At 41.0% G+C, this 27,585-nt stretch overlaps 1 protein-coding gene across 1 annotated transcript; it reads left to right on the forward strand.

Annotated features, from left to right (window-relative positions):
• The first annotated feature begins 912 nt into the window (after window positions 1–912).
• KCNJ6 (potassium inwardly rectifying channel subfamily J member 6) lies at window positions 913–22,880 on the forward strand. The gene is made up of 2 exons (XM_054974409.1): window positions 913–1,840; window positions 22,555–22,880. The coding sequence occupies exons 1-2, from the start codon at window positions 913–915 to the stop codon at window positions 22,878–22,880; spliced, it is 1,254 nt and encodes a 417-aa protein (XP_054830384.1).
• Window positions 22,881–27,585: the final 4,705 nt, after the last annotated feature.

Raw genomic sequence — 27,585 nt, forward strand, 5'->3', positions numbered from 1 at the left:
ACACACACAGCAGGAAACTTTGCTGCACACAGATCAAGGAAGATGCCCAGATTTTGCCTCAACAAAGTGATAGTCAGCAACATGTGCACACATATTTAGGGTCAAACCAGATGTGAGAGTTGAATAATGAAAAAAGATTGGAGACAACGTGAACAGATTTCCAGGTCCACCTCAATCATGTTGATAAACTATGTGAAGCTGGTTCCAACACTGTGTGCATTACGTTAATTATAGAATTTCAATCTAAACATTAGTTTACATTGAGAATGGTATTAATTACTGGTACTATACAGTTAATACATAGTTTTAGTCTATGGATTCACAAGTCTCAGAGAGGATGTTAATTTAAAATTGGCAGTTGAATTTTAAATTAGAAATTCGAATAAGTAGAATCAAAAACTACTTTAACATCCTCTCTCTCTGATTTTCTTAAGAGCCTTCAGCCCCTTTCTGCTCATTTATACAGATGCTATATTCAAAAGGTTCATAAAAATAGCATTCATTTATAAAAGGAAAAATGAGAGTATATAGATATATTTGAAAATATTCTATATAATGCAACTATTAATGTGGCTAGGATGAGTTTCTTCTATTGATAAGTAAATTTACTTTCATGAAAGGAGATTAAAAGCAATGTGTTGGATCAAGCCAGCTTTTTCTTTCAATCTCATTCAATTCTCTTTCTTACTATAGCCACCATCCCACATGGTTTTTGTCCATGCCAGTTCCCATGATCTAAATTAGAGTCTTTTTGACAGTCATAGGGGACATCTTAACCAGTGGAAAAGCCAGTTGGATCCAATCCTTTGTTTAATGCATGATTGTGATTGAGAGTACCATTTGTTGTTTCATGCTGTTGATATAGTAAGTGTTATAGCTGTTGTTTTAATCAGTCTATTGTTCTCTTCTTTAATGTCAGCTCATGTGCTGGAGAGAGACTCAATGGAGCAGGACGTAGAGAGCCCTGTTACAATTCATCCACCTAAGTTGCCCAAACAAGCCAGAGAAGATCTGCCAAAGCACTTAAGCAAAGAATGTACCAAGAGAAAAATCCAGAGGTATGTGAGGAAAGATGGAAAATGCAATGTCCATCATGGAAATGTGAGAGAGACTTATCGTTATCTGACCGATATCTTCACTACTTTGGTAGACCTCAAGTGGAGATTCAACCTTTTGATTTTTGTCATGGTTTACACTGTGACTTGGCTATTCTTTGGATTCATCTGGTGGTTAATTGCTTACATCCGAGGAGACATGGAACATATAGGGGATATGAAATGGACCCCGTGTGTCAGTAACCTCAATGGTTTTGTTTCAGCCTTTCTATTCTCCATAGAGACAGAAACCACCATTGGATATGGTTACAGGGTCATCACAGACAAGTGTCCTGAAGGAATTATTCTGCTTCTAGTTCAGTCTGTTTTAGGATCTATTGTTAATGCTTTCATGGTTGGCTGCATGTTTGTGAAAATATCTCAGCCCAAGAAGAGGGCAGAAACTTTGGTGTTTTCTACCAATGCGGTCATATCCATGCGAGATGGAAAGCTGTGCCTGATGTTCCGAGTTGGGGACCTCAGGAATTCACACATTGTGGAGGCATCAATACGAGCCAAGCTGATCAAGTCTAAACAGACAAAGGAGGGGGAATTTATACCACTTAACCAGACAGATATCAATGTAGGTTATTACACAGGAGATGATCGTCTCTTTTTGGTTTCGCCACTGATCATCAGCCATGAAATAAACCAACAGAGTCCTTTCTGGGAGATTTCCAAAGCCCAGCTGCCCAAAGAGGAATTAGAAATAGTTGTAATCCTAGAAGGAATGGTGGAAGCAACAGGTAATTTTTCTCATTTTCACATTTTCTGTAATGTAAACATTTTAATTTTTAAAAGAGATTTCTGTGGTTAAAGAAGTAAATCATAACAAATGAAAATATAGTTCAAGTGTGGCTAAACCAAGAGGTCTCAAACTTTGTCACAGTGGATCTCACCAAACCTTCCAAAACTAAATGCAAAAGTTTAATCTCTGAACATTCATTCTTGTGATTTGAGTTAGAATGCAAAGAGATTCAAGGTAATAAGATGGAGATGGTTGTAAGTGGCACTGTGCAACCTGAAGTAAAAAGTAAAAAGACTTGGAGAATGGTGGAAAATAGGTTACTAATTTCTTCCTAAGAACTAAGGTCCACACATCACAGGTGGATGCTCTGGTTTATTGCCCAGTAAGGACACATTATAGGAGAGAGTAGGGAACTGTGACTGAGCATCTACTGATGACTGCAATTTCCTGGGAAGTCTGTTTCATGCTTTTGAGAAATGCTGTGCTATGCTAAATCATTGCTGATGCTTCACCAGTTGCCGTTCTTCCATGGAAACCCATTCCTTTCATTTCTCTTTTTATCACAGAAAATGTTTGCTACAGGAACAAACAGTGTTACTAATTTTAGAATTTAAAGCACATTCTGTTTAATTGTCTACTCAGATAAATTCAATAATTAATTTTAGTTTTAATATTTCAAATAGGGTATTGCATTTTTTGATATTTTCATATTTAGTTATTTATGTCATAGCTAAAGAAATCCCTAAGTTTGGTAATCTTCAGGATCTGCAAGTCAAAAGATCTAAGGTAGCCAGGCCAGAAAAGACTTCTACCTAAACACTACCCATTGTTAGTTTAAAAACACACTACTGTACTGGATGGACCAATAAAACTCTGCATAAGGTTTTAATCTAACACATCTATCAAACTTTTTTCAGTACACATCTTCTCTCGCTCTACCTGTAGCACATTGTCATCTGAATTATGTTGGCTGATCCTTGGGAATGGGATGAAAAAGTAGATAGTCCTATTTTTAAACAGGAGGGACTAGATGGATACCACTTACACCAAAGATAACAAAAAGTGCTAAAGTGAAGGGGAAACTGTTTGCAAGTCCACAAAAGATTATAAAACTTTACATTTGTTGACCCTTCTCTTTTAGCTATGAGGTAGACAACTTTTTTTGACTGCCACATCAAATATGTATCATGCCTCCGTTACATGGCATAAAAGAATTCTAGCAAGCACAGTGAAAGAGAAAGAGAATATTTGTTTCAGATTGACATCTTTCTCCTCAGGACAAATTGAGCTAACTCTCCACCCCATCCCAAACACTCTAGTTTTGATTAGCAATGCAGCCTGCTGATTATATCAGAGAAATACATTCTTAACCATGAACGAAAACAAATATGATCAAAGCCATGCAGTGAGACATCAGTCTAGAACATGCTGATGGCCAAAAATGCAAAAATAGGGCCACTTTAAACTGTTCTTTCTGGAAAAAAAACATGAAGAAGCATTGGTTATAAAGAAGTGCAGTTCATTAAAAATGCATAAAGGCAGAACACAGGATAACAATGGCAAAGCCCAGGTGTGTTCATAATAAAAGGAGGGTTACTCAGAAAATACTTTTTAAAAGTCCAAGATGGAGCATGCTATGCATGGCCCATAAAGACTGCTATATTGCAAATGCTTGTTGCTTTCAGAATGCTGAAAAGAAATAAACGACTATTGTAAATGTAACTCTCAGAGATGGTTTTTTGATTATTACAACCAGTTAAAATGATAATGGGGAAAGAGTTCCTTGCTGAGTCTTTTACAAACTTAAGTCCACAATAAACTGGTTCACAGTGCTGGCTAGACTTGTGTAAAAACCAAGTTTATAGTAGAGATGGGCTCAAACAGCAATATGAATAAAAAAAAGCAACGAACAGCCCAATCTGCTGTTTGCGAGCAAGCTGTTTGTGAGGCCCTGTTCCCAGCGAACATGTGTTCGTTCCAAGACCTCTTCCTGGTGTTCGTCAGCCGTTCATAAAGCAAGACAGTCTGGCGCCTTTCAATCAATTGCCCTGGCAACATAGGCATGGACTGTCTGAACTCTGTCTGAACTCCTTCTGGCTTTCCTTCTGGCTTGTAACCCCTCAAAGTAGTTTCCAGAAGACAGTCTAGTTTTTTCCACTGTGAAAAGAAAATGACAGGAAAGGGAGGGACCCATGGATCATGCCTTTCCCGGGGTGCAATCTCTCTGAAACTTGGAGGGTCTTCAGAGGACAGTGAGGACTATGTCCCCTGCAAAGTTGCTGGGTATTGGACATTGAGAAGGTCAGTTTGTAACCCCTCAAAGTAGCTTCCAGCAGACAGTCCAGTTTTTGCCACTGTGAAGAGAAAATGACATGAAAGGGGGAGACCCATGGACTCCCCTTTCCCAAGCTCAAGTTCAGCTAAGTCCCAAGGGGGCAATCAATCAATCAATCAGATTTATTTACAGTTAATAACCAGTACAGAATAGCTCCCAAGGGGGCCATTCTGGCTCCCACGAACCTCCAACTATGAACATGTTCATGAACATGTCATGTCCGTCGATGTTCGTGAATCCCTGTTCATGGATGGCAACGAACAACGAACGTTGTGTTCAGGTTTTTTCCCTGTTCATGCCCATCTCTAGTTTACAGCTCAGATAAACTTTGCTTCATTAAAATAATACACATACAAAGAATACTACCATTTCATTCCTGCGCATCTGGAATAATGAATAGAATTTATTTGTTATATGTGGGGAGTCCATGCAAGGAAATAATCCCCCAGTTGTCCTCAAACGGAGTTAAATCTATTCTTGCTATCTGGTTCTGAGTCCAGTGAGACTTACTTGCTTCCTTACTAAGAATGCAGCATTACATAATTTATTCCACTGCATAAAGGCCCACAGCCAAAAAGTGTGTCAGAGACAGTGACTGGCCAAAGAAGATGGTAAACTGGGCAACCTACCAAGTATCTATACAACCAGTGATGCAAGCAAGCACTGCTCCCAGCTTGATATATCTGCATGATACTCCTGTTTGAAAACTCATTTCAAATTCACAAGCGCATTTTTAAGCATACACCTAGCAAAATGTAATGTGTGCTACAGCATTCCTCAGGTATTATGAAATCACATGCTCACACCTTATTAGATCTTGGGAGCCTCCCCAGCCAATTAGCTCCATTATATACCTGCCTAGTTCCTCCATCCCACTATGGCACACTCTCTCAGTGATGTCTACTCATCCCTTCTTCAAAGCAACTTTATTCTAAAGTTACTGAACCTATATTAGTCATGATGAGCTCATGACCCTCACACTTCACTTTCAACAAATCCAATGGGCTTGAACTTCACACTATGACCATTTAAGGCCCTGTTTTTTACTGATGCAATGTGTAAAAAAGGTGTTTGTGTGAACATGACCCTGCTGGAAATTCATTTTACAATAAGCTGTATGGATTTTTTTTACTTTTTTACAGCTAATAATCTCAATCTGTTCATAATTTCATTTGTTTCCAATAGATGAGCAGATCAAGAGTAGTATTTATTGAAGGGTTACACAAAAGCATGCTCACCAGCTGTGGAAAATGTATTTGAAAAGCAGTAAACTGTTCACACAGGATGTTATTTAGATAATAAATTAGACTATCAGCAAGATTACTGCTTTACAAAACAGGTCCAGCTCATAACTACTGATCTGTTGACTGATTTATTATTGTTCTTTTGACTGTGTGCTGATGTATAGCTGTATTTATTCCTCATAATCAGAGTCTGACAACACACCTGCTACTAAATTTCACTTGTAAAGATTATCCAAACAAGAAAAGATGAATTCTGTAATATGTATAGATTATACATGTTAAACAAATTTTCAGACATTTGCCCGATTTATTCTGTTTTTGGTATGGAATGGACCTAGAAAGCTATACTAGGCCCCAAAGCACTCCACCTCCACTCCAACAATTGGATATCTTTCTTTTGGGGGGATTGAACAGACATTGCCCACAGTTTTCATGTCTATATGCAAAGCTATGCCCTGATGTGGATAGCCCAGGTGAGTCTCATCTCATCAGATCTCAGAAGATAAGCAGGGTAGGTTTTGGTTAGTAGTTGGATGGGAGACCTCCAACGAAGACCAGGGTTGCAGAGGTAGGCAATGGCAAAACCAACTTTGTTAGTTTCTTGTGATGAAAACCCCACCAGGGGTCGCCATAAATTAGCTGACTTGACGGCGCTCTCCACCACCACCATACAAAACTATATAAACTAGAAATGTAGTTCTTCGTTAAAATGAGTACAGAGTCTAAACATGATACATTCTGTGCCTAGTACTAAATTCCATACCATCTCTGTACTTGTACATACTTGGGATATGTATATGATCCTCCTAATAATTGCCCATCTCCAACTAATATTAACTACTCTATTAGATTTTCTTTGCCCCCCACCGTTCCACCAAAGAGATCAGGTAGATCAGCAGACCAAGGAACAAATACAGGCTTTTTCATGTTTGACTGGTAGATGGAAAGGAGAGAAGGAAGCAAAAACAGGAGAGAGGTTATGGTGCTTTCAGGGAAGGGGGAAAGGAAATAGTGGGGGAGGAGAACATTGGGTGCCTCCTGAAAGTCCTTATGTGTTCCTCTCTTGTCAGCCTAACTTACCTCACAGGGTTGTTAGGAGGAGAGTGGGGGTAGAGTGCTGTAAGTGGCTTTGGGTCTCTATTGTGGAGAAAGATGAATGAAGTAAATAAATGAAGTAAATAAATAAATAAATAAAAATAATAAATAAAAATAACTAATAAATGAAGTAAATTAATAATACAAATATAGCTGAAGATGGGGAGCAGATAGAAGATAGGTTGGTTAGTGGTTGGGAAGGAGAGGAGGAAGCAGAGGAAAGTGAGGTTTGCCAGGATGAGGGTTGCCAGGGTGACGGAAAGAGGAAATAGTTTGCGGAAGATGATGCAGGGGAAAATGAGGTCCCATCCACAAGTCCTTGCAGGTTCCCCACCATGCAATTAGGCCTCGCCTAGTAGCTGGCCTCATGCAATTGGCCCATAGTTTCCCAGGTAGAGGCTGTCGCAGGAAGAAAAGGGTGGAAAGATGAAGATTGGAGGCAGATAAAGGTATATTGGCAAGTGGGTGGGAAAGAGAGAAGGAAGCTGGAAAGGGGGACAGGCTATGGGTGCTTTCAGGGAAAGGAAAGAGAAAATAGCAGTGAGGGAGGGGTGATATGCCCCTGTAAGTCCTTGCAGATTTTCCACTTGTATAGTTCTAATTTTTGAAAGATAAAAGTGTTGAGTAGAATATATTTCTCTAACAACAACTAATGCCAAAGATATTTTCATTCATCTATCGTATCTTATTAAGATTATAGGGACAAATTCACACATTAGAAAGTGCTCATGTCCCAATCCTGTTAACCAGACATGCCCTGGGAGTTCTGTGCTCAGAACTTAATTTCCAGGTGCATGTGGGCCATGGTCTCCTCTCCATGCCATTTTTCTGACCTGAAATAGCTTTAGGGGCTGCTCTTTGCCCCACTGGGGCAACTTATGATAACTGATGGGCTTGCCTAATACTGTGTCATGTCATTGATCTTTCAAGATCTACATTGAGTGCTCTGACACTCCAAGGTCTTAGATCTTTCACATCTCCTACTACCTGGTCCTTTTAAACGGAGATTCTGTGGACTGGACCTTGTGTATGCACAGCAGATGTTATACCACTGAGCCACAACACCTCCCCTGACCATTTTTTTGTCCTCAGTGTTATTAGGCTGTGCTATTTTTTTTCCAAGCACATTTCAAAGATGAGTGGAACTCATTTTTTGACAACTTCTTTCAAGTGTTTTTTATTGTAGGTAAAAGATAGAGTTATTTAAGAGACATAGCAAGAAAGAAATTTTGAGTGACTGTGACAGAAACTTGGTTCAGAGCTTTTCCCGACACATAACAACAGATGCTAAAGTTTTATTTAGATTTGACCAAATTTTTTTAAAAAGTTTTAAAATTTTCCACTTAACATAATTTAATTTCATACAATGTTTTTAATTCTAGCAAGTCTGGTATACATTTACGCCATTCAGATCTCTGTGGATGTGAAATGCAAATCACCCAAAGCTGGACCAGAAAATAAAACGCCATTTCAGTAGAGAAAAATGTTTTAGAGAGGACGACATAAAAGTCATCTGGTTCAGTTTTATAATCTATTTGTTCCTGTATCATTCTTGTATTTTCACTTCAGCAGCCAGAATACCTATGACTCAGCTGATCTTGTTAGAGTTTGAAACTGAGCAGGGTTGGCCAGTTAGTACTTGAATGGAAAACCACCAAGGAAGATGCGAGTTGCTACAGAGCCACCTCTGCTTATCTCTTGCCTTGAAAACTCCATGGTCCTGGGATCACCATGAGTTAGTTGTGACTTGATATCACTACTACTACTACTACTGTTGTTGTTGTTGTTGTTGTTGTTGTTATCTTTATTTTCCACAGTCTACCAGATGGAATTTTCGGTCCCTCACAGAATTGGATTTTATCCAAGAATCTGGGAGTAAGTGAGATATTGCCTTAGTATGTGGAATGTTCCAAGTAGTGCAGCTATTTGCAACCGGCCAGTTGTCATCCTGTCTATGACAATATTACCTAGGTGTTTAGTTAGTACTTTTGGAATAGTACCGAGTGTTACTATCACTACTGGAATAACCATTGTATGTTTCTTCCTGAGATGCTGAACTTGAAATCTTAGATCTTGATATTTTGTTATCTTTTCAGTCTTTCTCCTCAATTCAGCTGTTACCTGGGATTGCCACATCAGTCAATTTGATCTTACTTTCAACCACACTAATATCCAGAGTATTATGTTTTAGCTTCTTATCATGTTGGATTTTGAAATCCCACAATATCTTAACTTCATCATTTTAAACTTATTGGGCTTATGTTGCCACCATTATTTCAAAGACGGTAGCTTGTACTTTTTGCAAAAATCCATTGCAGCATTACAGCTACATTATGGTGCTTTTTATAGTTTGTGATATCTTACTGCATGCACTGATAAGATGGTCAATTATTTCATCCATTTCATTATATAATCTACACTTCTGTCATTCATGGTCTTTTCAATTTTTGGTTTCAAATGGTTTATTCTTAATGCCTGTTCTTATGTAACTAATGTAAGTCCTTCTGTCCTTCTGTCAATATCCTTTGCATTTCCAGCTGTTACTCTTATCAACTTTACTATCAGTATTCTGTTTATTGCCCATGCAGTGGTTTATTTTGCCTTGCCTCCATACATTTTTTCAATATTTCTTTTCTATATTCATCTTTTGTACCATTAACTTTATTCCTTTTCTGTAAACTTTGGCCAGCATCTTCTCTTTCTTGCTCTTGTGTAGTCATTCACACCCTTTTAAAAAAATCTTCTACTGTCTATTTTATTTGTAACATTCCTCAGCCACCATTACTTCATAGCAAATAAAGTTAGTCTGTGTTGCTTCAAGGATGTAAGGTGTGATTGGCTGTCATGATTTTCTTTGTTTTGCAATTTAATGCATCCAATTCAGCTTGTTCCAATCTGCAATTCTAAAGCAGCATCAAATCACTGGGATGGCCCAGGTGTTTTTAGCATGAATTGTATTTCCACCGTTTAGTTTTGACTATTTTTTGAACACTTTTTATGTTCTCCTTTTTCATTCATTCGTTCATTCATTCATTCATTTGATTTATAGCCCTCCCTCCCTGCAAGCAGGCTGGTTACAACAACATTTAATAGGAACACTCAAGGCAGTTAACAAAAATAAGCATAAACATCCTATAAAATGCAACTCTTAATTGACCAATCACAAATAAAACAAAACAGTACTAGCATTTCTATTACAGGTAGCAACTGAGAGAAAAAATGCTTTGCCTCCTCAAGCACAAAGTAGAGTTGCAGTCCTTTCTCAAGCATTGAGCAGACAGGGGTGGGGCTGACAGGTGAAAACATTCAGCCTTCATAGCAGTTCTCCCCAGGCAGAAAGGCAGCAATGAGTTGCAGTCTCTTTTAAAGCGGTGAGCAGGCAGGGGTGGAGCTGGCAGGTGGAAATGCTCACTATTGTAAGTTGAATATCATTAGCTTGCAAAATACTCAAATATTTGTAGTTTTCTTCATAGTCTAATCTTTTGATTCCATTTCCATTCTCAAGTTGTATTCCATCTGATTCAGTAATCTTCCCTCCTTTTATTGATCACATTGCACATTTTTCAATTCCAAAGTACATAGCTATATTTTGGCTAAATATTCAAACTGTATGCACCAGAAACTTGATTTCCTCTTCAGATTTTACTTATATTTTAAGGTCATCCATATATAGTAAATGAGATTTTTTCCCTGCTCCTTTTGATATATCGTATTCATATCCACAGTATGTTTTATTCAGTATAATTGTTAACAGTATCATGGCAATTGCAAACAATAAATGTAACAGGGAATCACCTTGAAATATTCCATGTCTGATACTTATTGTTGTTCCTTATTGTTGTTTCCCTGCTTTGGAGAAATTATTTTATCTTTGGAACTGTTTTTAAAGAATGTCTCTAAATTTTTGGATAATCAAAAATAATCTTTCATACACAGGGCACTGAAATTCCCATTGCAAATCCTGGCAAAAATAATTTTTAAATGCAACCATTTCCCCCAGTCCAAGAAGCAGAAGCTCTAATCTTTAGAAAATATACATCTCCTAGGTTTTTATTAACGTTGAAAAGCTTCTAAAGTAAAGCTTAGAAAAAAATATTTTGAAGGACTCATTTGCCCACACCCCTCAGGATTAAAAATTCTAGGATTTCAAATATTCCCTATTAGTAATTGCAAACATAACATAAATATGGCAGGTTCCACCTTCCTAGCTTATGTGGAAGATGGCTAGAATTTGTGCACCATCATCTATAATCAAGAAACATCTGTTAGTTCTACATGGCTCTCTCCTACACATCTATAGATGGGTAGAAATCTATACAGCTTCATAGTCTTTCAACAGATTTGTAGTTTTGCAAAACAAACACCTATGTCTACATTGTTTTTGTCCTGATTTGGTAACTTTTGGCTACCATTTTTATTTTCCCTACTATAACTAGGCTCCCAGATTGTAATGTGACAATAAATTAAGCTTTAGATTTACTATTGTTGATACCTTTCTAATAAGAAGCCTTTCTGAGAAAGAATGTTAATTCTGTTAGAAATACATATCTTTCTTTTTTTAAAGTATAGTATTCCTTTTCCTCCTACATCACATCCATAGTAATCATCTTACACCCACATAACTGGCTCAACTTCAATGACACTGTCTCCTCTGCTCGTTTAAGAAAGTGTTATATTTTTCTGCAATAACTGAAAATGAACAATTTTAAAGTTGTTAAATTCCACATACTTGGAACAATGTGTGGGTGTTGCACAGATTAGAACATAAGCATGTAGAACCCATCCTCTACACAGGCATGTGTGCATGCGCACACAAACACACACACTTCTGAGGACAAGCTTCTTTTTTTATTTATGAACTACATAAATGTTCCTACTGCATGACAATCTTTATTTACAGGAAGCTACATATAAATATGTAGAACTTCACTTTCTATTATCTAAACTTTCTTGAACATTGATTACATTGGTATACTAGGATACAACTTCCCCAACTTTTATTAAGGATTTTGATTTGGGGTTTTTTTTGGCGGGGGGTGTGTGTCAATTTTATAAGAATCTATAGAGCAAGTATCTGTGTATGAGAGAGAATGAGAATGTATGTGAATGCATTTGCAGTTAATGTCAGGCTCTAAAGATCTAGCTGAGAGAAGTTGAGCATAATTATGTCTACATATAGTCTGTCAGTGAAATAACTTCTTGTATATCCATTTGCTTTACATTTCAACCAACTCATGCACAGTGTTACTGGGGCATTGTGTCTTCTCTGTTACTATTTGATTTATTTAAATCTGTGCTGCAGCAACAGATTTATTTATATGCCATTCCAAATTAAAGCAATTAATTTGGGGGAAGTTAAATTCGAGTTTTGTATATAAATAAAAAAAATCCATTACATTTTTCCAAGCGTATATAAATCCAGCCAGCCTATAAAAGCCATCCCAAATGGAAAAGTCTTAATGTGCTTCTATAAAATTCTCAGACTTTCTTTTTTATAGTTTTCTGAAGAAAAGAGTTTCACAGTGACACCCCCCCCCATCATGATGCAGGTCACTTACATAGGGCAGTAGCCAAACCTCATAGGTAGTTCTACAGGCCTTGGCCTTGAGGTTCATGAAAAGTCAGATTATGAAAATCTATTTTAAAGTGCTATGTCTTCTCATTAAGTGGAGTTGATGAGAAGTACTTCTCACTAGAGATGGGCAAGAATTGAAATATGAACCAAAATTCGTAACGAACCAAGCTGGTTCGTGGTTCATGAACCAGTGGTTCATCAGATCCCATTTCTGACGAACTGCCACAAACTTTAGGCTGGTTCATTTGGTTCATTTTTCAGTTCATCTCCGCAGACAGCCTGGTGCTGATCAATCAGTTTCCTAGGCAACAGAGGGTGGACTTCCTGTTGACCTTCTGCTGACCTGGGTGATTTGCTGGCCCAGAAGTGACATTTTCATGAACCAAAATGAACTGGTTCGTGAACCTGGGTAGGTTTATGAAAGTTCGTGGTTCGTGAAATGTGATGAACCACGAACCACATGGTTCGGGTTTTTTCCGGTTCGTGCCCATCTCTGCTTCTCACCACTTTCAAGGTACAATACTGGATCCAGAAGCACCCCACTTGTACAAATCTGAATAGCAAGCACCCAAAAAATTAGTGTTCTTAACCACCACGACCACAACAGGTTAGTATCATTACTTTAGTCTTACTTAAATTCTGATACTTCTGTCTTGTCCTCAGTCATGGCCCAACAATGAACATGCACCAAGACTACAGAATGAAAATTGTTGTGTATCCTTAGTCCTTAACATTATATGTCACTATAACCCTGTGGCCACACATGGAAGAAGGACTGAATAGGTTCCTGTTAAATCTCACAGAGAAGGTCATGGGAAGAAGAGAAAATGTCCATCATTGTTCTTTTCAACTTTGCTAGAAATGACCTGATTATTTCATGATAAATGGTTTCAAAAGCTACAAAAGTGTTCTACAATTTCAGTAGAATGCAACTCTTTTGACAAAAATAACCATGGGTGTCTGTAGCTAGAACTTAGAAGTGATACATATTACCTTATGGTGTTAATGTCCAGCAGCTTGCAGAAACCACACAGGTTGAGCCTAAGACACAATTACTTCACTTGCATATATCTTGCACACTGCAATCTCTTCTATGCAATCACTACTATTCAAACAATACCAGTAGTAGTGTAGCAATAACTCTACCATAGAAATAACAGTACCGCTGAAGATAATGTAAGAACTTACATGCTTTGAAAAGTTCTTGTTTTTATCAAGATTCCAAGTCTGATTACTTCTGCCTCTCCAGAACTTTGAATCAACATACTCAAATTGTGTGCAATATGAAATAAATCAACAAGAAGCCATCACCTGTCTTGATGTCTGCTTTCCAACTAATATACTCTATATACTCTTCTAAGCCCACGTACCTGAGATGCTGTTATAAAAGCAAATATCCACAAGAGTTGCTAATAAATTTTAGGCAAATAGAGCTGTCATTAACAATCTTTTTGTAACTGAAATGTACTGATTTTTTTTCTTTGCAAGCAAAAGTATAGAAAACTGTATCCATCAACCTAAGAAGAGCTGCTTTCATGGCTCTGTTGATTTAATCTTTGCATGTTGCATGTTGGCATCTTGTGGTAATTTGTTGTTCAGTTTCACCATATGCTTATTATAGTTTGATCTATCCATCATTTCCCACTTATTCTCTTGCAACAATGTCTTAACTGTCCCTCAGGCTCTCTGCTGTCTGCTAATTGTCTACTCACTGCTGACAGTTAAATTCCCTTCTCCTCCCTTCATATGACAAAGGTAATTTTCATTGTATGATAATCAGCCCATTTCATTAAGCAGTGGAAGAGACTAAAGTGATCTCAGAGAATACTAAGTAACTATTTTGGCCAAACTTAAACTAAGATCCAAAACCTCATTATCTTTTGGTAACTTATTAACAAACGAAGAATCTTGAAAAGGGATCCTGAAGTGCTGCAAGCATCATATTCATAATCTACAATCAAACACCAACATTAAGCAAAATCAGATACATAAGCAAAGAAATCTCTCACCTATCTACTTATGAGTACGTACTAGCCATTAACTATGCAGTCATGATATCACAAAATATTCATAATTATTCTAACTGTTAAGGATGTTCACTGGTAATCCAAAAATGAAGAGATTGGGATTCATCTGTAATAATGATTGGCAGCTTCCCTTCATAATGTATGAAATCGCTTGTTTTCAATCCCAGAAAGGAATTTTTAATCAAAGAACAATGCTGTAGTCAGTTAACTACATCAATCAATTGATTAAAGCTTGCAACTCTATTATTTTCAGATAGCAGTGACAGGATAACGTCGGGATAATGAAAAATAGACAAGTTCAGCCCTGGGTTGCGTATGCCAGCCTTATATCAACACATCCCAAATTAAATGTGCTTTGGCAACTGTAATAAAAGCACTGAAAAAGAAACTATGTAATTGCTTGCTTGTGTTGCCACCACAAACAACACTGTTGGGTTGTAAGGTGTTCCATTTTGGCAGAGAATGGAGAAACATTAAGGAAACCACAGAAAACAATCTCCAAGTAGAAGTCAGCTTTTTAACTCATTCACTCACACTCACTCTCTCACACACACAAACACACACACTAGCCACATTTACACTGGGCTCAGGAAAATAATTGTCCCCCACACGCACAAAAAAATCGGATTTTGACTCTGAGTAAATCTGAAGTTCAACCCTGGCACACACACTAAGTATTACTAGTAGAGATGGGCACGAACCGCATTACGAACTTCAAAAAATCCACAAAAATGGCGATTGTGCAATCGCGATCCAGCGGTTCGTGATTGTCCACAGCCAATGAACCAGCATTCGGAAGAGGCCTGGTTCAGTGCGTTCGGCTGCAGTTCGGGAAGCCAGACAGTCAGGCGCCAGCAATCAATTCCCCTGGCAACGGAGCTGGGGGAATGCCTGAACTCTTTCTGCGCTTCTTCTGTTGCCCTGGAAACCCGAATGGAAGCCCAGCTTATCTTGATCGGCAGGTCTTCCTTCCAACCACGGAGCTGCAAAGCGGTTACAAGTTGGGAGAAGACAGCCAGGGGAGGGAGGGGGAAGGGGGTGTCCTGTAGCCATGGGCACTCCAATCTCATCCCTGCAAACCCTGATAGGCAGCTCTGACAGCCAAACACAGACCTCCTGCGTTGCTCAATGGGACCTGTGCTTATAAATAGCCGTGGGCTCCCAGGCTGGGTTTCACTTTCAGCAAGCAGTGGAGTGGGACAGAGCTCTTGCTTGCCACTTGCTAGCCTTTGGGGAGAGAAACTGAGAGTATAATTTAGCTTCGATTTGGGGGATAGGGATCTATCTCCTCTGGTTCCAGGGCTGCTGCCTGGCTCTGGGGCCAAGCTCAGTGGGCACCTCGGCTGAGGGCTCACATTGATTATTGATCAGTGCCTGATCGGGTCAGGTCTGTGGGAGTGGTGGGCTAGGGCTCTAGTCCCTCCTTCTCTCTGGTGCCAGGGCTGCTGCCAGGGCCTGGGGCCAAGCTCGGTGGGCACCTTGGCTGAGGGCTCACATAAGTGCCTGATCTGTTCAGATCTGTGGGAGTGGTGAGCTAGGGCTCTAGTTCCTCCCTCCCTCTGGTGCCAGGGCTGCTGCCAGGCCCTGGGGCCAAGCTCAGTGGGTACCTCGGCTGAGGGCTCACATTAGTTCCTGATCAGTTCAGGTCTGTGGGAGTGATGGGCTAGGGCTCTTATCCCTCCCTCCCTCCTTCCCTCCCTCCCTCTGGTGCCAGGGCTGTTGCCAGACCCTGGGGCCAAGCTCAGTGGGCACCTGGGCTGAGGTCTCACCAAATAATTCTTATTATTATCATTTACAATCATTATCATTTTAATTATGATTCTTATAATTACTATTATTATTCTTAGTCTCTGTGCCTGTTCTGTCTAGGCATCTTGGTGTGCTGGGCTACGGCTGTAGCCCCAGCATCGGGTTCCAGTGCTGCTGCCAGGATCTGGGTCCAAGCTCAGTGGGCACCTCAGCTGAGGGCTCATACAGTATTTAGTGCCTGATCTGTTCAGGTCTGTGGGAGTGGTGGGCTAGAGCTCTAGTCCCTCCCTCCCTCTGGTGCCAGGGCTGCTACCAAGCCCTGGGGCCAAGCTCAGTGGGCACCTTGGCTGAGGGCTCACATTGATTATTATTAATCAGTGCCTGATTGGGTCAGGTCTGTGGGAGTGGTGGGCTAGGGCTCTAGTCCCTCCCTCCCTCTGGTGCCAGGCCCTGGTGCCAAGCTCAGTGGGCACCTCAGCTGAGGGCTCACATTGATTATTATTAATCAGTACCTGATCAGGTCAGGTCTGTGAGAGTGGTGGGCTAGGGCTGTAGTCCCTCCCTCCCTCTGGTGCTAGGGCTGCTGCCTGGCTCTGGGGCCAAGCTCAGTGGGTACCTGGGCTGAGGGCTCACAGTATTATTTCCAGTGTCTGATCTGGTGATCAGGCATCTTGGTGTGCTGGGCTAGGGCTCTAGCCTCAGCCTCTGGTTCCAGGGCTGCTGCCAGGCCCTGGGGCCAAGCTCAATGGGCACCACAGCGGAGGGCACACAGAGTCATCTCCATTCGTGTCCCCCTTAATTCTAGTTTGGTGGCACAATGAGTCTTCCTCTTGTGTTGGCCGCCAAGGGTGGTTGTGGGGTGAAGTGCGATGGCAGTCCTCCTGGTTCAGTTGTGGAAAGCAGTATTGGGTGTGGCTTGGGGGCCGCAGAGAGTCCTCCTGCTCCCCTCAATTCACCTGTGTGGGCTGTGGAGGAGGCCAAAGAGGTCTTTGCGCAGGGGGGAGAGAATCTCTCTCAACATTTTGAGGAGGGGTGGGTGGACGATGGATCCCTGGAGGAATGGTATGTGTGTTATGAAAGATCCCTCCTGTCCCCATCCCAAACTCTTGGTGGTGTCCCCGCCTGCAGTCCACCCCTCACCCCGTCGTCCATGTCCAGCCCCACAGCACAGCCTGTAACCGTTCATCCTCCTTCCCCTGGGACAGTTAGCGGTCGATGTTTCAACGTCTCCGTATGGAGGCACTTTCGGGCCCTTCCTGTTGACCCCCGTGTGGTGCGGTGCCGTGCCTGTGATGTCCTGGTGTGCAGGGGCAAAAACTCGAAGCACCTGTCTTCGATGGCCCTGACTCGGCACCTGAAGAGGCACCACCCGAGCCTGTCTCCCTCCTCACCCAGTGAAACATCCATTGGGGGAAGAAAGGGGGCCACCAGCTCTTCTGAGCAGGGGTCAGTGGGAGGGTCACTTTGCCCTGAGGGTGATGCTGGTGGGAGCAGAGTGCTCCGGCAGGCTGCACTCGTGGAGGTTGTCCCCTCGGGGTCTAGGACAGCACCACTTAGAACCTTGAGGCTGATGGCTCAAGAGGCAGCTGCTACCTCACTGTTCCTCAGTGGGACCCTCAGGTGAGGACCCGCGGTGGCTGGGTGATCAGGCCCCTGGTCCGAATGACACGTCCTCTCCCTCCCACACTAGGAATACCAGCATGCTCCTCTTTGGCCTGGCGGTTGTGGGGGGATCTTCCCACTTACCCCCCACATGACAGGTCCTCTCCCTCCTATCCTTTCCGGCAAGGCAGGAAGGTGGGTGATGCTGAAGTGCCTTTGGGCACTTGTGCAGCAGCTCAAGAACTGTTTCACATATAGTTTAGCCGCACGGTGCCCCCATCTATCACAAACGCTGAGCCCTCTCAGCAGGGGGGAATGGGTCACTTGACTCATGTCCTTCCCGCAAAGGTAGGAAGGTGGCCTATGTCAGCTGCTGCTGCTGCCACATTTCCATCTCCCCCTCTCAGGAACCACTCTGACCCGTCCAAACAATGTCTCCTGTCCTGCCTATCCCCTGCTTTCCGCAAAGGCAGGACGGTGGATCAGGTCAGCCCCTGCTTCACGAGGGACTATCCTGTTACTGCTCCCTCCTTGGTTACACAGCTCGGTTGTGATCTCAGTTGATTGTATTGTATAGGGATACAGTTGGTTGACAACGTGGTGGCTCCCCTGTCAATGGGACTGACTGGACCCCTTTCAGCTGGGTGGGAATGTGTCCTGCAACTCCTGTCCTTTCCGTCAAGGCAGGAAGGTGGGTACTGTTGGCTGCCGCCACTGCACTGTTCCTCAGTGGGACCCTCGAGTGAGGGCCCATGGTGGCTGGGGGATCAGGCCCCCTTCCAAATGTCATGTCCTCTCCCACCCATTCCAGGAATACCAGCACACTCCTCTTTGGCCTGGCGGTTGCGGGGGGATCTTCCCACTTACCCCTCACATGACAGGCCCTCTCCCTCCCATCCTTTCCGGCAAGGCAGGAAGGTGGGTACTGTTGGCTGCTGTCGAAATTTTCCTCAGTGGGACCCCGAGGTGAGGACCCGCAGTTGCTGAGGGATCTTCCTCCTCCCCCTCCTCATGATGACATGTCCTCTCCCTCCCATCCTTTCCGGCAAGGCAGTAATGTGGGAGCTGTTGGCTGCCGCTGCCACACTGTTCCTCAGTGGGACCCTCGGGTGAGGACCCGCAGTTGCTGAGGGATCTTCCCCCTCCCCCTCCTCATGATGACATGTCCTCTCCCTCCCATCCTTTCCAGCAAGGCAGGAAGGTGGGTACTGTCGGCTGCTGTTGAAATTTTCCTTAGTGGGACCCCGTGGTGAGGACCCACAGTTTCTGGGGGATCAGGCCCCCATCCGAATGTCATGTCATCTCCCACCCATGCTGGGAAGACCAGCATGCTCCTCCTTGGCCTGGTGGGCAGGCACATGGGGGGTGCCACTGGCAAGCAGCCAGACCCCCCACCCCAAGGGGAAGCGGATCGACGACGCCTCCCCATGCCCGCCAGGCCCAGCAGCCACCACCAATACCCACATTCCTACATTGCTGGGAATACCAGCGCACTCCTTTTCAGCCTGGCGGACGGGCACATGAGGGGAGCTGCCAGCGAGTGGCCAGGACCCCCCCCCGCCCCCTGAGGGGAGGCGGCTTGACGCCACCTCCCTGTGCCCCCCAGGCCCAGCAGCCACCACCAGTACCCACATTCCTACATCGCTGGGAATACCAGCATGCTCCTTTTCGGCCTGGTGGGCAGGCACATGGGGGGTGCCGCCGGCGAATGGCCAGACCCCCCACCCCCTGAGGGAAGGCGGCTGCATTCTGTACCAGCTGGAGTCTCCAAGCTGATTTCAAGGGCAGACCCATGTATACTACATTACAACAGTCTAGTATTGCTTTTACTGTGGCTTGGATCCAGGTGGCCAGATGGGCCAACTCAAGGTAGGGGATCATTTTGCATGCTTGACAAAGTTGGAAGTAAGTGTTTTGTTTAGCTGTATTAACTTGCTTCTTCAGAGGTATTACTGGATCCAGTATATCCCCTAGGCTCTTAACCAAGTCAGCAAGGGTCAGCTGAACCCCAACTAAAGTGAGAAGAAGAATGTCCTTCAAGACCTTAGCCTTCCCAAATAGCATTATCTCTATCTTGTCAAAATTCAGTTTCAGGTTTTTCACTCTCAGTCATTTAATGGAAAGACAGTCTCATCCATTATTGTCCTACACCCAGTTAAAATCTGCCTCTCAAGCCCTGCTGCCCATGCCTCCACCTTCAGGGGTGAGGTGGGTGGCATTAAAATAGCCAGAAAAATCAGAACATAACATAGATTTTTCTTAGCCATATCATATAAGTTTTCAAACAATCATCACATAGACAGAACAACCTCACTGTATAGATTGACAGGGAAACTTGTTGGATGGTATAACTTGGGATTCAGGTAGAGTTGCCAGGCCCAGCCTGGTAACCAGAAAGAGACAAGGGAGCCATGAGGAAATGAGAGGTAGCAGTCAACAATGGTGTTCCACCACTTTCAGGAAAATCTGGAATTGACATCACCTCATGCTTCTCTAACAATTGCTGGAACTTCTATGGTAAAACCACAGGATTTTTGGATATTCCTAGAAAGGCTGTTGTCACTTCTGAGGTTTTCCAGAGAGTGATGTCAATAATATCTAGGCATAGCCAAAAACCCTATGGCACCCACCTCCAAAGTGGTGTCAAGACATCAGCCCAATGGCCATTAAAAAAAAAATCTCCCTCATCCTCTACCTCTACCAGTGGGCCCTGGACCCTAGATCAGGCCTTGTACAAGGGGGCTTGCCCAGGCACTAAACTATAGATTAGAGGACTTCAGATCTCTATGCTCAAGACACACTCAAGGTCAAAGCCACAGACAAGTGGGCCCCCCTTCAGCCTCCCATTATCTGCTGCTGGCAGAAGAAAAAGGAGAGAGTGGTTCCCCCCCCCCTTCTCCCTCCCCACAGCTGCCTCCATACTCTCATGGTTTTTAGATCTCAGGACTGCTGGGCAGGAGGGGAACAATGGAAAGATCTGTGAAGTTTGCATTGTGGGATCCAACAAGATAAACAATGCAAAACCAAAAGTAAAATGAATAATTCTAAACAGAAATTAAAAAGAACAAACATAAAAAATTGCACACACACTAAAAATAAGTTAATACGACCTACCTGAAAATCCCACATTGCACATTAGTGTGTCTCAGATTCATTTTTGGTAGCTTACATTTCAGGAATTGGTGGCCCAGGAATTGCATGGCTGATCACTTGGAATCAGTTTTCCTAGAATCAGAAAGGGATCCAAAGTATTACTTAAGAACTAGATTTTACAAGTTAAAAGAAACCCCAGGGATTTACAAAAGACTCAGAAGCTTAGGAAAGGCCAGGAACAGCATAGTACTGGGAATATAGACTGAGATCTGGAGAAAAATATGATTACCAAGATTTATTTTTAATTCTGAGGAAAAAAATAAACACAAAAAGAAAGTTGATGTTGCCATGCAATGCCCTCAAAATCTTCTCAATGTAGTATCTGAAGCTGTGCAATTCTGAAAATCTAGGTTGGCTGTCCGTTAACAGATACAGTACTATTATCCTTCGGGTATAAGAAATATGTGATGGATCATTTCTTAATTACTCTTCCTCAAGTAATTTTATAACAGCAAGTATTCAGAAGCAGGAACAAATAATACTTTTGAATAAAATGTATATTTGTCCTCAGGCTTCAGCATAGGATAGAAATCTAAAAATCATACAATAAAATTGGTGCACCAGGGAGTATTTTTACTTATATCCTACAGTTCTGGAACAATGCTCTTGAGGAAGCTTCCATAAAATAAAAACAATAATCAGTATATAATATAAGTAAATGTCAGCATATTGAAAAATGTGTTTGGCATTGGTAAACTGATTACCAGGGAAAGAAATGAGTGGAACCTGGGTTCCTATACCTTAAAGTCATGCATGCTGTTTTAGCAGCCTTAGGTCCCCATCTGATTATATGATCAATCTCTACATGGAAACCTTTGGTGTTAGATGGACAAAAGTGTTCTTTATGCAATATATGCATTACTGGTGATGAAAAGCTGATGAAGAGAGAGCAGAACTGCTCAGTCTTTTCCTCAGTCTTCACCTGTGAGGGAAATGGTGCTCAACATGGCAATAACAAAACATGATGAGGAAAGGAAGTGACAGCCTAGGATGGGCGGAGGGGTAGTACATAAGCTCCTAGTTTCTTTAAATTAAACTAAGTCCTCAGGCCTTCGTTTTTGTCAATTTTCTACAAAACTGTTGACAATTAATCTTTGCATGGTATCTCATAATAGTTTTGCCAGGCATTGGAAGAAGCCTTCTGTTCAGGTGATTTAGATATGGCTTCATAGAGTATTGGACGTGGCAGAAATGGATAAACTCTGATAAGTTCCACACTAGTCTAGTAAAGAAGTGGTTGGGCTCATTAGCACAAAACTGGCCTTTACTGGATATTGGAATGCTCATTTAAATTTTGTAAAACTTGATAGAACCTTTTCTAATAAAGAGGAGGAGCCAATGATAGAGAATCTGCTTAACAAGGGCATGCATAAGGTCCTGGGGTCAGTCCATAGGCAATGCAAAAGATCTCTGCCTGAGATCCTGGAGAGCCACTGCCAATTGGAGCAGAACAAAGGTCTGACTCCATAAAAGGCTGCTTCATGTGTTCTCGATTGTGTGTTCATTTTCCTTGCTGTAATGTAAAATTGGAATGATGGCGCTTCTTTTAGAAGTATCATGTTATTTTCTGAATTGATGTATGTAAATTATTTTAATAGTAAAAAATAATATTCTGCCGAATCTAAAATATTCACAAATTGTTTTCAAATGCACAGCTTGAAAATTATGGACTGAACTGAACTGAGAAAAAAATGCAGCTAACAGAATTTGAAATACTATCTTTAAATAATAAAAAAGGAAGGATCAAACCAAGTTAGCCTTCTAAATTGTATGCTGAGTGTTAATCCTTGCATAGTAAGAGGTCTTTGGTATAGCAATATTTTTACTTGTTTACCAGTGTGCCTGTCAACCATTTCAATATACAATCAGTAATAATATGCAACATCATTGGGAGCCCTCAATGCTTCTAATTTTTTTCCTTCCTCTTCACAGGAATGACATGCCAAGCCCGAAGTTCTTATGTTACAAGTGAGATCCTATGGGGCTATCGTTTTACCCCCGTTCTCACATTAGAGGATGGATTTTATGAAGTTGATTACAATAACTTCCATGAAACTTATGAAACCAACACACCATCTTATAGTGCTAAAGAACTGGCAGAAATGGCCAGTCGAGCAGAATTACCCCTCACTTGGTCTGTGTCCAGCCAACTAGACCAGCATGCTGAAATGGATAATGAAGAGGAAGCCAAGAATCCTGAAGAACAAACTGAAAGGAATGGTGATGTGGCCAACTTAGAGAATGAATCCAAAGTTTAAAACCTTTGACCAGACAGAGATCCACAAATCTCTCTTTAAAAGGAAAGAAGAGAAACATTTAAGGTGTGAAATGGTTACCTGCCCATAAGATAAGCAAATATTTGGATTAAAGCTGCAATATCCCTTATTTTTCAATGTAATCTCTTATCATTGTTCTATTTTTAAACTGGAGAAGTCAATGTTCTCATATGTCGGTTATAGGTTTGTTTGGCATTTTTTTAAAGTAAAGGGCAAATATTTATCAACCTGGGCCAAAAACAAATGGAATGACTGTAAGTATTGTTCATTCACATCCTGAGCTTTAACTCCAGCTTTTTATATATTTCAAGTCAGTTTCATAAACTGAACAAGATGCCTGCAGAAAATGGGCATTGCAGCTTTAAGACCCAAGTGAGCAGAAAGATCTGCAGTTCAATGAGATATTGTACATATGCCTTATGTAATTTCTCTTTCAGTTTAGTAATAAACCCAGCATGTACAAAAGTACTGTAGTGAATTTATAAATAATGTACATATATGTGTAGCTAATGTAGGTTTAGACATATAATTCTAGGAAACAATGAGATGCAAAAAATAAAAGCCACCATTGAGAAGGCATTTCTATTCTAATACCAGAATTTTATTAGAGTCTGTTTCGCACCTTGCCCCATTAATGCATGCCATATTTCATTGTACCAGGCTGGCAGCTACTTAGAGTACCTCACTGTTTTCTTAAGCGATGATTCAGCTGACTCTAAAAAGCCATAGGTCTGGGGGAAAGGGCAAAGTAAGTGCAAAATGATTCCTGATATACTGTGAAACTGTTTACAAAACAACCCTGTCCTTTGTATTACTGTATGGTAAGACCACGTGTGGTTATTTGGACAGTACAGCTAGAACTTAACTGTGGTAGATTCTTGTCAAAGGCAAGGACCTCTTCATGTGGCATTGTCCATAAGAAATGTTTGTGATGGGCTATTACATTTTAAGTGCAATACCTTGGGAAACTCCTTGGTTTTCAAAACCATTCAGTTTTTTTAAGAAAACTGTGTAGTGCGATATCTATAACCAATATAAGCCATGAGATATTTTGAATGTTATCCGTAGGTTGGCTGATGATCTGAGAGAAAAAAAATTGAATTTCAGCTGTCAATGAAATTCATTATAATAGGTATTTCATGTGTCTTAATAGTCCCCCAAAGATCTGCACCCTTGAGCAATCCACAGGAAGGCATCTCTCAGGAGATACCAGCATGTCATCCTTGCACACATGTAGTTTCTGTGATGTCAGTGAGCACAACTTGTAGGCCTCATTCTGCCATCTTTACTTAAAATGAGTAGTGCCTTAAGTGCTTTCCAGTGTCACATATACCCAATGGTAGACAACTGCCAATGGGCAATATCTGTACCACTTCCCTACCCATTCTGCCACTACTGTATAGATTCAGGGCTGAACCATTTATTGGGAAAATGTGTTGTTTGTCCAAGATAGCTTGCTCTTTAAGGAAGGTTAAGTGGTATAAATGCTGTCAAATGCACCTTCACTGTTTGGACCAGCTTTTTAGGCATCACAGAAAATATCTGCACATCTTTACCATGTTTCTTCTAATCCATGGTATCATTGAAGGTCATGTATGCTTGCATAATGTTACCACTACAAATTTCCATTTCATTAATCAGGTTACCAAAGAGCCGTGAATACCCCTAACCAAAATTATAGATTCTTTATAACAGAACAATATTCTGTGGCAAGTTATCAACACATTATCAGATGAAAAGACTATCTCAGTTTATACATTAATGAAATTAATGGTCACACACAAACTACATTCTTTACTGTTGTGTGTCCATTAAGAAAACTTTCAAGAACTAATCCAGTATTCCAAACCTAAACAAATATGCAAAGGTGGAATGCACTGAGGGCAAGCCCTGATGTTATCAGATTGGTACCTATTGGGCTTCTTTCAGTTTGTGGCTTTTTAAAAATCATCCCATGGAAGAAATTAAGAAAAACTATGTTGAAATTAATCATCAGCATTTTTCTCCAGGGTCATCAGTGCTTTAGGGGATCATACTTAGAAAGCATGTCACATATACTTGGCATGACATTTCCATTTTACATATTCAGAAGGCTACTTCAAATGTCAATTTGTTAGTTCATTAAATGACATTATCCCTTCTTTGTGTCAGGTGAGTTGGGTCTCTCTCTCAATATGCCATATCTTAATACTAATATTTTAGAAATCATTTACACTTTGCCATTGCCACACACTTACATTGAGTCATTTAACATCATTCTGTGTTGCTTAATTGCTTTTGTTTAATGATATAATGAAACATCTGCTATTGACCATGGCCATTTTCACACTGCTTACCGGCCACGGAACATCGCGCCAAGTTCCCGGAATGACAGCGTCTTCCTGGCACAAAATCGCACCAGGAAGATGCTGTTGTTCCAGGAGCTTGGCGCGATCTTCCGTGGTTGGTAAGCAGTGTGAAAACAGCCCATGTCTATTGATATTGTAATAGTGCCCTAACTTGTCATATTAACAAGAAACAGGGATGTTTGAAATACACTGGTACAGAAAATTAGTACTCCCCAATGTTCACATTTATTTGCTGAAACAATGAATATAAGGAACAGGCTATGGGACTTTTTTATTAAGAGTATACAATAGCTCTCAAGGAGGCAAACATTATGTTATTTGTGCCTGTGGAAATCTTTCAGTAGAAATAAGGTATCCCATTAATCCTGAACTAGTTACAATGAATATGGTAACAATCCATATCCAGAATAAATTACTATTTGGTCAGAATAAGGTTGGCAGAACAAAGGCAAGTGTGTAAATAAAAGTCTATTATCATAACTCCTAGCGCAAATGCCCATTCAAGCAAAGTAAGATGTTTCCCTCAAACATAAAAAACAAACTACAGCCTTAAGTTTATGTTGTTGCCTGCCCAATATGGAAATGAAAGTTCTATTAAAATAATTTAAATTATTTTTTGTACAGAAATAACTCAGGAGAAATTTAGTAGGCAGGTAAAATGTTTGCACTGTGATAGATCCTTCACATGAATTTCGCATCAGTGTGCTGATTTTTTGCTGAATAGAGGCCATTTTCACACAGCTTACCGGCCACAGAACATCATGCCAAGCTCCTAGAATGACAGCGTCTTCCTGGCATGCTTTCGCGCAAGAACTGCAGTTCTCGTGTGAAATCATGCCAGAAAGATGCTGCCGTTCTGGGAGCTTGGCGCAATATTCCATGGTCGGTAAGCAGTGTGAAAACGGCGAGAGTTTCCAGTGATTTAATTTTTAAGGGAATGAGGATGAGGATTTTTGTTTGTTTGTTTATACCTCCTAGAAGCTATGCTCACTTCTAGAATTAGATGTTGCACAACTGATCTGAACATATAAAAGCCAAACTCCATATTTACTAGATTTTGGAAAATATTTCCTGTTCACTTTTAAAGCAATGACTTCCATATGGCTTTTTTACCTTGCCAGTTCCAGAAGGGGTATATATGTGTCTTTAATATACCAGGTTGACTGATTTCATCAGGAAGATATGGAATTGCTACTTAATTTCATTTATATTTCTGAAACAAAACTAGTGTTAGTGTAGATAATGTCAATATGTAATTGAATGCCCTTTGTATGACGCCACAGCATCAGAGCATGTTATTTATGTTAATACAGCTCACCTGTGACCATGGCAGCTCTAATAGCACTTTGTAACATGCAACTGGTAGTCTTGGATGTTGGTATACATCTAACACTTCCATATTCAATTCAGTAAGGACTGAATGAACATCCCAGCTGTATTTTTATCAGCTGTTTGCACATCTCCTTTGTTGGAGATGTGGACTGTGCTGATTGCGGTGGCCAAGGAAGGACTTACTTACTGGTTGCTTTATCATGTATTTTAAAGGAGAAAGTTATAGTCCCAGCCCACATTGTGAGGAGTAGAGAACATAAGGAGAATGTTAAATGTCATTTGTCTTAAATATTTCTTTTATGAGCGGCTGAGGAAAAATTCTATTTGGGTTGAAAGTTTTTTCCCTTCAGTCTATTCACAGTGGACTGCTGGTTGGGGGAAATATGTCCTAAAATCATGGTAGTGCACTAGCATATATGAGAGGCAGCCTTATAACAGAACTCCTCACAGGAAGGACAAGTTAGAAAGGTAAAGTAAGAATAGTGGGAAATTCCAACATGGCTGTGCCAATCTGCTCTGCTAAATAAGAATGCATGAGAAAGCAAACAACAAAAGAAAAAAGTAGTTGTCTTCTTTGAGGCAATTAACTCTTTGCTTGTGTGATTGGGGGACGGGATCTTTCTATAATCCGTCATGGCAAGATTTCAAATGTTTAAAAGCTTGTCAGGTAAAAAGAGGATCTGAAAAAACTGTTAAATTTTTTGTGCCCTTTAGAACAGAGAAATAAAATGTCTCTCCCTGGCACATGCATGTATGCTGTAACTTTGTGAGTAGAGCACAGAGCTTAAGATTTCTCTTGAATTGTCTTTGTTATTCTCAATGAAGCATCCAATGTAAAGTTTATGGGATTCCATTTTTGTAATATAAGCTTAAAAAAACGAAGCTTCCAATGCTTTCCATGGAGAAGCTTCACCAAAATTTTGTACTAAAAATGTCCCCCACACTTCTATTTTTCTACAATGACTGATGAAGGAATTCAACAATGTATTTTGTGTCAATTATTTCCA

Source organism: Eublepharis macularius, chromosome 3 (assembly GCF_028583425.1).
Source record: "Eublepharis macularius isolate TG4126 chromosome 3, MPM_Emac_v1.0, whole genome shotgun sequence".
In the NCBI taxonomy this organism is placed as follows: domain Eukaryota; kingdom Metazoa; phylum Chordata; class Lepidosauria; order Squamata; family Eublepharidae; genus Eublepharis; species Eublepharis macularius.

Excerpts from the sequence above, each read along its gene's own strand:
- KCNJ6 (XM_054974409.1), top strand. The coding sequence starts at position 913 with ATGTCAGCTCATGTGCTGGAGAGAGACTCAATGGAGCAGGACGTAGAG. Across the intron at positions 1,841-22,554 it reads AGGAATGGTGGAAGCAACAG|GAATGACATGCCAAGCCCGA; the intron begins GTAATTTTTCTC and ends TCCTCTTCACAG.